This window comes from Pseudophryne corroboree, chromosome 8 (genome assembly GCF_028390025.1).
Source record: "Pseudophryne corroboree isolate aPseCor3 chromosome 8, aPseCor3.hap2, whole genome shotgun sequence".
NCBI classification, from domain to species: Eukaryota; Metazoa; Chordata; class Amphibia; order Anura; family Myobatrachidae; genus Pseudophryne; species Pseudophryne corroboree.
Genome location: NC_086451.1, coordinates 53,870,167 through 53,879,912, shown reverse-complemented (window position 1 = coordinate 53,879,912; position 9,746 = coordinate 53,870,167). Strand labels below are relative to the sequence as shown.

General features: G+C 44.7%; 1 protein-coding gene across 1 annotated transcript in view; it reads right to left on the bottom strand.

Moving 5' to 3' along the window:
* Nucleotides 1-256: 256 nt before the first annotated feature.
* The window catches only part of MECP2 (methyl-CpG binding protein 2), a 217,628-nt gene continuing 208,138 nt past the window's right edge, over nt 257-9,746 (bottom strand). The window contains exon 3 of the mRNA XM_063936384.1: nt 257-4,013. Within this exon, the coding sequence (XP_063792454.1) occupies nt 2,987-4,013 (1,027 nt within the window). The 3' untranslated portion in view covers nt 257-2,986. The remainder of the gene's footprint in view (nt 4,014-9,746) is intronic.

Here is a 9,746-nt window from a genome sequence, read left to right as displayed (position 1 = left end):
TCTCCTTGCAACGTAAATCAAACTCATTCATGAGTCACATGGCTATAGAGCTAGAAAAGAATGCTTCATCTTTTGCAAGGGTGACTAGACAGATCACATGTGGGCAATATAGAACTTAGTCAGCTACAGAAGAACTACAAGGCTGAGCTGGCAAATCATGCTGGGAACTGTAGTTCAACCACAGCTAGAAAGTCACAGGCTGTCTAGGCCTGAGCTAAAGTATATTTTAGATAATATAAGTAGGGCAAACAATGAATGATTGATCAAAGCAGTAGGTTTTTTTGTGTATTTCAGTATACAGACAATTACACACATTATTTCCTAACGTACGGTTGCAAAGTCTTCCTATGTTTCACACAGAATAATCAAACACTTGATTAATACATAACTAAAGTGCTCTCTATAAAAGGCATTTGAGAATGGCACTCTATCTTTTACAAAAAAGTGCACATCTCTCGTTAATGGAAACTGTTAAAAAACAAACAAACACAAAACACAAGGTGTTGAATATCCTGTTTACAGAGCAGCTGTCTGTGTCATTTCAGTCTGACAGTCTATGGAAGTGAAAAATATGACACTACCAGGCTACTGTAGTTACAGAGCTAGAAAGAGCGCTCGGGATCATTGCTCTGAACAGTCACGTGTGTATGATTGATGAACACAAAAAAATACGGAAAGTTTTTGTAGATCATCGATTCCTGCATGCCAAAAATAAAACAGTGCTGAAATAAAAACATCATCATACTTTTCAACAAATGATTCTACGTGAATGTATTCCAATGATTTGTACAAAGTAAAAGATGAGAAGTTATTTGAAAACCTGCACAGGTCTGACAGTTCCGTGTAGTAGCACAGGAGGACGTGGACAGGACTGACGCTTCCCTTTGACACGTTAACGCCGTTCAGGAGGACAGTCTGCGAAGTGCTGTTCCTGACGTAACACATATATACCGTATAGCATGGATTTCTCCGTAAACAAAGATTTTTTTCACCTTTCTTTGTAAAAACAAAAGCAAGGTGCAGGTTAATAAGGACTTCCAGAGTATGCCATGCCATCGTGATGATTATAGATGACAATTAGAATTTTTAAAGGTTGGGGTTTTTGTTTTTAATTAAATTATACAAGCGAGTCCTTATTTTTTTTTTCTAGCATACTGAAAAAAATGCTTTGGAATGAGCATGAAGAAAACCAGGTCAACACAGCCTGCCCACCTGTACAGAAATGTTCTCCGACACATAATTTCTGTAAAACAAAATGTGAGCGTGTGTATGTATATATATATATGTCTATATATGCACACACACACTCGTACATACACACAAAATACAAATAGGAGTTATGCACATCTTTAAAGTATAAAACCCATGCAGTCTAACAGCATCCTCACAAATAGGTATCAGATAAAATTCATCAAGACAAGCCTTCACGTTACATAAAAAGGCGAGCACAAGGAAACAAAAACTTCCATTCACTCACTTAACAGGGGCTGAGGTTCTAACATATATTGCTAAACAATGAGTTCTAGGTGTCACCTAAAGCCACTACTACTGTTGGGGATTTTTGCCGCTGTTGCAGGAGGGAGATGTGGTGCTTCAGTATACATCACTATACTAAACCCACCACAAGTCAGTGCCTAACAGGAAGTCCTTATGAAACTGCAAAATGAAATATCTCAAACAAAGAAGAAAAAAAAAACCTCATACTAAAACACTTAGAGTTTCGCAGCTTCACTTGACGGTCTGCATTAACAAAAAAAGTCTAACTAGATGTATTTTTTATCTACAAAATCATTTCTCTATAAAAAAAAAAAGACGTAAAAAATAAAATAAAACATACAAAGACAAAACAACAGCATTCAACTAGCTTCCTGCCGTTCAGTCTTAATCACACCTGTTTTTAGTTCTATGGGCGAGATAAGCAGTGCAATATTGATTATTACTAGAGAAGAGCTACTTATGTTTAAATTAACTGGAAGAACATTGCAGATAATTTTCCCTATAACTGTACATACAGATGTGCGTATGACTGAATAGATATTTGCACTGTCAACTGTGGCAGGTACGCCTGACTATCTCATACCTTGTGTTTTTACCTTAACGAGACAACTTATTGCAGACCTTCCCAACATTATATAGATTACCCCGGAGACTTTATTTTCTGAATATGGGGTAGTAAAAAATAAAATAAATTGTTTCAAGCAGTATATACTCCAGAAAATACATTGAGGGCTCACACTAATTGGTTTTAGATGTCCCCTTTAGTCCGGTATATCTAATCAGGTACCCAAAGTCACAAAAATATCAAACTATATACATGAGCCTTTGAAAGACTACACCAACCGTCGCACTCAACTAAAAAGGGAAGTGAGAGAGTAGGGGCAAAGACCATTACGTCTGTGAGTAGCTAAGACACTTTTTATTAAAACGCTAAAATATTTTTGTACACCCTGGCTCAGTCCATGGGACACAATCATTTGGCAATACTGCGGTCAGGATTAAATGTTACCCCCGTGATTTTATTTGCCACAGCTACAAGTAACTAGATGCAAAATATTTGATATTGATCGGTAACAATGTGAACCCCCACTAGAGATGGCACAGGGATTTTTATAATGTGCTAAACGAGAGGAAAGCTGAAGTCGTCATACCTAAAAAGTTAAAAGAGACAGCCCAACTTGGTCAGTAGTATGATGCAGACTAAGCCATGTTCAAAAGGAGCCTATTTAGTATAAAAAAAAGTGCAAAGCTGCTTCTGGCTCTGTTGCAAGTCTTCACCCCACGACTGACTGTGCTCGTTGGTATTAAAAAGATCCACGTTACACATTCACTCCCACCCCGAAGCTACGAAACTCCAAGCTACAGGAGGAAAAAATAGACTTTTCTTTACTTCAATTATAGGGAAGCTTTGTCAGAGCCCTACCCACAAGGAGAAAAAGACAACAGCTGCCTTTATTATGTTTAACTGTTTTTGATAATCGTCTTAAAGTCAGCTAACTCTCTCGGTCACTGGTGTTCTGGTATCAACAGGTTCCTCCCTGGTCGGTCTTTGAACAGATGAAGAAATAATGTCTTTTCGTTCACCTTCTCCTCTGTTTCTGCACTTGTCTGCCGGCTTAGGCGGCTCCTGAGCGCAGCCATCGCTTTCTGGTATTTTCTCATCTTTGCAAATTTTGACACTTAAGTCCTGGGGTTCTTGGGCACTTATGCTGTCCTTTGAAGTCTCTGGTTCGGGGCTGGTTGTCGATGCCTTGGATTCAGAGTGGTGATGGTGGTGGTGATGGTGGTGGTGGTGCTGCTTCTGCTCCATTTTGGGCAAACTGCTCTTGCTTTTAGGGCTACTCTCTTTGCTTTTGCTTTCTGGGCTTTTTGCAGGCTTCTGTACTTTGACGGTGCTTTTTTCCAAGATGGCGGAAGGATACTCTGGGGTTTCTGTAACGTCTAAACTCACAGTTTCCCGTGTCTTGCGCTTCTTTATTGGTAATACGGTCTCTAGGAGTGGCTTGATGGAAGACTCTTTGATTGCTTTTTTCTTGGCCGCCTCCGCTGCTGCCGCTGCAGCGGCAGCAGCAGCAGCAGCAATAGCACTGCCTGGCTTACGACCCCGTTTTTTCGGAGCCGCCGCAGGATCGGTTTCCGATTTTCTTTTACGGCCTGGACGTTTAATGACAAGGACCTGTTCTGATGTTGCTGCATCAGGTTCTTCCTTAGTTCCCGAAAAAGGCATTTTGACCAGTAGCTTTCCTGGAGTCTTTTCTATGACCCTTTTCACTTGAACACCCTCTAACTTGACAGCTTGCTTTGCTTTCACACTTCCTTTGGGCCTTCCTCTTCCTCTACCTGTGCCAGCAGGTTTTGGAGCTTTGGGTTTTTTCGGCTGCTTCTGCTCCCTTCGAGATGGACTTCCTCTCCCAGTTACAGTGAAATCAAAATCATTTGGGTCAAGGGATGTGTCTCCTACCTTTTTGAAGTATGCTACAAGCTCAACTTTGGACCGAAAAGCTTTTCCATTTGGGCTACAAAAACAAAAATGGGAATAAAAAGGATACGGTTTGTAAAAATATACTACATTACATGAGACAGTACAGGACCATTATAGTAGTACTTACCACTAGCACACATTAACAGGTATTTCTTACAAAAATGCATATGGAAGTATTTGAAGATAAAAGTTTCATAGAAAGAGCAACAGGTGGTGCTAACAGCAGCACTGCACTATGAAATCCTTCCCCCACTCTAGCATATAAACTCCTGCACAATGATTTATTACCATTAGATCCGTATACTAAATGTATATGGACACCTCTACTGGACGGCTTCTATAAAGCTGGATTACGGGTATAAATCTCAGCTTGCTTCTGATGAAGACCATAGGATTCATCAGTAAATAAATACAGCTATCACGGATGCAAGCTCTGTTGTTTTATCTTTTTCACCCTTACATGTCAACATGCTGTGTGGAATCATGCGTCTCCTGCCTCACCTATGTACACATGGAGCAGTCACACTGGAGTGTCTCATTTCATAGAGCAGTGAAGAAATTAAGGGACATTTCATTTTGAGGGAGAAATTGTTGAAATGAGATAAATAGTTGGGATAGGGGAGATGTTTCTGTGTGTTCGTTGGAGCAGAAAACTATCTCCATTCTGCAAAACCTGGATTCCACTCAGAGACAGCAGCTTTTGGGTCTTGCACTATCACTATAATAGGACCCTTTATAGCACACTCTAGGCTGCAGACACATAAAACCGCAAAATGTATCCGGATAGAAGATAGACAGTAGATAGAGATAGTCAATAGGTCGACATGCAAATGGTTGACACTAAAAAAAATAATAAGATTTTACTTACCGGTAAATCTATTTCTCGTAGTCCGTAGTGGATGCTGGGGACTCCGTAAGGACCATGGGGATAGACGGGCTCCGCAGGAGACATGGGCACTTTAAGAAAGAATTTAAGTTCTGGTGTGCACTGGCTCCTCCCTCTATGCCCCTCCTCCAGACCTCAGTTAGAGAAACTGTGCCCAGAAGAGCTGACAGTACAAGGAAAGGATTTTGGAAATCCAGGGCAAGACTCATACCAGCCACACCAATCACACCATATAACATGTGAAAACAACCAGTTAACAGTATGACAAACGACAGAGCATCAGGTCAAACCCTGATGCAACCATAACATAACCCTTATTGAAGCAATAACTATATACAAGCATTGCAGAAGAAGTCCGCACTTGGGACGGGCGCCCAGCATCCACTATGGACTACGAGATATAGATTTACCGGTAAGTAAAATCTTATTTTCTCTAATGTCCTAGTGGATGCTGGGGACTCCGTAAGGACCATGGGGATTATACCAAAGCTCCCAAACGGGCGGGAGAGTGCGGATGACTCTGCAGCACCGATTGAGCAAACAAGAGGTCCTCCTCAGCCCGGGTATCAAACTTGTAGAACTTTGCAAAAGTGTTTGAACCCGACCAAGTAGCCGCTCGGCAAAGTTGTAATGCCGAGACCCCTCGGGCAGCCGCCCAAGAAGAGCCAACCTTCCTAGTGGAATGGGCCTTAACTGATTTTGGCAGTGGCAATCCAGCCGCCGAATGAGCCTGCTGAATCGTGTTACAGATCCAGCGAGCAATACTTTGCTTTGAAGCAGGAGCACCAAGCTTGTTGGATGCATACAGGATAAACAACGACTCTGTTTTCCTGACCCTAGCCGTTCTGGCTACATAAACCTTTAAAGCCCTGACCACATCAAGCAACTCGGAATCCTCCAAGTCAGTAGTAGCCACAGGCACCACAATAGGTTGGTTTATATGAAAAGATGAAACCACTTTCGTCAGAAATTGTGGACGGGTCCGCAATTCTGCTCTATCCACATGGAAAACCAGATAGGGGCTTTTATGTGACAAAGCCGCCAACTCAGACACACGCCTAGCCGAAGCCAAGGCTAATAGCATGACCACCTTCAATGTGAGATATTTCAACTCCACCGTTTTAAGTGGTTCAAACCAGTGGGATTTCAGGAAACTTAACACCACGTTAATATCCCAAGGTGCCACTGGAGGCACAAAAGGAGGCCGAATATGCAGCACTCCCTTTACAAACGTCTGAACTTCAGGTAGAGAAGCCAACTCCTTTTGAAAGAAAATGGATAGGGCCGAAATCTGGACCTTAATGGAACCCAATTTTAGGCCCAAGTTCACTCCGGACTGTAGGAAGTGAAGGAAACGGCCCAGCTGGAATTCCTCCGTAGGAGCATTCCTGGCCTCACACCAAGCAACATATTTTCACCATATACGGTGACAATGTTGAGCTGTCACGTCCTTCCTAGCCTTAATCAGCGTAGGAATGACCTCATCCGGAATGCCTTTCTCTGCTAGGATCCGGCGTTCAACCGCCATGCCGTCAAACGCAGCCGCAGTAAGTCTTGGAACAGACAGGGCCCCTGTTGCAACAAGTCCTGTCTTAGAGGAAGAGGCCACGGGTCCTCTGTGAGCATTTCTTGCACATCTGGATACCAAGTCCTTCGTGGCCAATCTGGAACAATGAGGATTGTTCTCACTCCTCTTTTTCTTATTATCCTCAGCACCTTGGGTATGAGAGGAAGAGGAGGAAATACATAGACCGACTGGAACACCCACGGTGTCACCAGGGCGTCAACAGCTATCGCCTGAGGGTCTCTTGACCTGGCGCAATACCTCTGTAGCTTTTTGTTGAGGCGGGATGCCATCATGTCCACCTGTGGCAGTTCCCACCGACTTGTAATCTGTGCGAAGACTTCCTGATGAAGTCCCCACTCTCCCGGGTGGAGGTCGTGTCTGCTGAGGAAGTCTGCTTCCCAGTTGTCCACTCCCGGGATGAACACTGCTGACAGTGCACTTATGTGATTCTCCGCCCAGCGAAGAATTCTGGTGGCTTCCACCATCGCCACACTGCTCCTTGTGCCGCCTTGTCGGTTTACATTAGCCACTGCGGTGATGTTGTCTGACTGAATCAGAACCGGTTGGTCGCGAAGCAGGGTCTCCGCTTGACGTAGGGCTTTGTATATGGCCCTTAGTTCCAGGATGTTGATGTGAAGGCAAGTCTCTTGACTTGACCACAGACCTTGGAAATTTCTTCCCTGTGTGACTGCTCCCCAACCTCGGAGGCTCGCGTCCGTGGTCACCAGGACCCAGTCCTGAATGCCAAATCTGCGGCCCTCGAGAAGGTGAGCGCTCTGCAGCCACCACAGGAGTGACACCCTGGCCCTGGGGGATAGGGTGATTAACTGATGCATCTGAAGATGTGCTCCGGACCACTTGTCCAGTAAGTCCCATTGAAAGGTCCTCGCATGGAACCTGCCGAAGGGAATGGCCTCGTATGATGCCACCATCTTTTCCAGGACTCGAGTGCAGTGATGTACTGACATCTGTTTTGGTTTTAATAGGTTCCTAACCAGTGTCATGAGTTCCTGAGCTTTCTCTATTGGGAGATAAACCCTTTTCTGGTCTGTGTCTAGAATCATGCCCAGGAAAGGCAGACGAGTCGTAGGAACCAACTGCGACTTTGGAATATTCAGAATCCAGCCGTGTTGCCGTAACACTTCCAGAGAAAGTGCGACGCTGTTCAGCAACTGCTCTCTTGATCTCGCTTTTATGAGGAGATCGTCCAAGTACGGGATAATGATGACCCTTTGCTTCCGCAGGAGTACCATCATTTCCGCCATTACCTTGGTAAATATTCTCGGTGCCGTGGAGAGACCAAACGGCACCGTCTGAAATTGGTAATGACAATCCTGTACCACAAATCTGACGTACGCCTGATGAGGTGGATAAATGGGGACATGAAGGTATGCATTCTTTATGTCCAGAGACACCATAAAATCCCCCCCTTCCAGGCTTGCGATGACCGCTCTCAGCGATTCCATCTTGAACTTGAACCTTTTCAGGTATATGTTCAGGGATTTTAAATTCAATATGGGTCTGACCGAACCGTCCGGTTTCGGGACTACAAACATGGTCGAATAATAACCCCTTCCCTGTTGAAGGAGGGGAACCTTGACCACCACCTGTTGAAGATACAATTTGTGAATTGCAGTTAACACTATTTCCCTCTCGTGGGGGGAAGCTGGTAGGGCCGATTTGAGGTATCGGTGAGGGGGCATCTCTTCGAATTCCAGCTTGTATCCCTGAGACACAATTTCTATCGCCCAGGGATCCACCTGGAAGTGAACCCACTTGTGGCTGAAATTTCGAAGACGTGCCCCCACCTGGCCAAGCTCCGCCTGTGGAGCCCCAGCGTCATGCGGTGGATTTTGTAGAGGCCGGGGAGGACTTCTGTTCCTGGGAACTAGCTGTGTTGTGCAGCTTCTTACCTCTGCCCCTGCCTCTGGCAAGAAAGGACGCACCTCGGACTTTCTTGTTTCTTTGTAATCGAATGGACTGCATTTGATAATACGGTGCTCTCTTAGGCTGTGAGGGAATAAAAGACAAAAAATTTGACTTTCCAGCTGTAGCTGTGGAGACCAGGTCCGAGAGACCCTCCCCAAACAATTTCTCACCCTTGTAAGGTAAAACCTCCATATGCCTTTTTGAGTCGGCATCACCTGTCCATTGCCGAGTCCACAGGACCCTTCTGGCAGAAATCAACATAGCATTTATTCTAGAACCCAGTAGACTAATGTCTCTTTGAGCATCTCTCATATATAGGACAGCGTCTTTAATATGCCCCAGGGTCAACAATACAGTATCCTTGTCTAAGGTATCAATTTCCTCAGATAAGGTATCTGTCCATGCTGCTACAGCACTACACACCCAGGCCGACGCGATTGCCGGCCTCAGTAAGGTACCTGAATGTGTATAAATGGACTTCAGGGTAACCTCCTGTTTGCGATCCGCAGCATCTTTGAGGGTAGCCGTATCCTGTGACGGCAGGGTTACCTTCTTGGATAAGCGTGTTAAAGCTTTGTCCACCCTAGGGGAGGATTCCCAGCGTAACCTGTCCGTTGGCGGGAAAGGATACGCCATAAGAATCCTTTTGGAATCTGCAGTTTTTTATCTGGAGATTCCCAAGCCTTTTCACATAACTCATTTAGCTCGTGTGAGGGGGGAAAGGTTACCTCCGGCTTCTTTTCCCCATACCTATGCACCCTCTTGTCAGGGACAGGGGTTTCTTCTGTGATGTGCAACACATCCTTAATTGCTATAATCATATAACGGATGGATTTAGCCAATTTTGGCTGTAACTTTGCATCATCGTAATCGACACTGGAGTCAGAATCCATGTCGGTATCTGTGTCAACAGTTTGGGATAGTGGGCGCTTCCGAGACCCTGACAGCCTCTGCGACATAGGATCAGGCACGGGTTGGGACCCTGACTGTCCCGAGGCTTCAGCTTTTTCTAACTTTTTTTGCAAGGAATTAACATTATCATTTAAAACCTTCCACATACCCATCCAATCAGGTGTCGGCGCCGTCGGCGGAGACACCACATTCATTTGCTCCCGCTCTGCTTCCACATAGCCTTCCTCATCAGACATGTCGACACAAGCGTACCGACACACCACACACACAGGGAATGCCCTCTCTGAAGACAGTTCCCCCACAAGGCCCTTTGGAGAGACAGAGGGAGAGTATACCAGCACACACCCCAGCGCTATAAACCCAGGAATAACACAGTAACTTAATGTTAACCCAGTTGCTGCTGTTTATATTGCTTTTTGCGCCTAATTATGTGCCCCCCCTCTCTTTTTACCCTCTTCTACCGTGTATCTGCA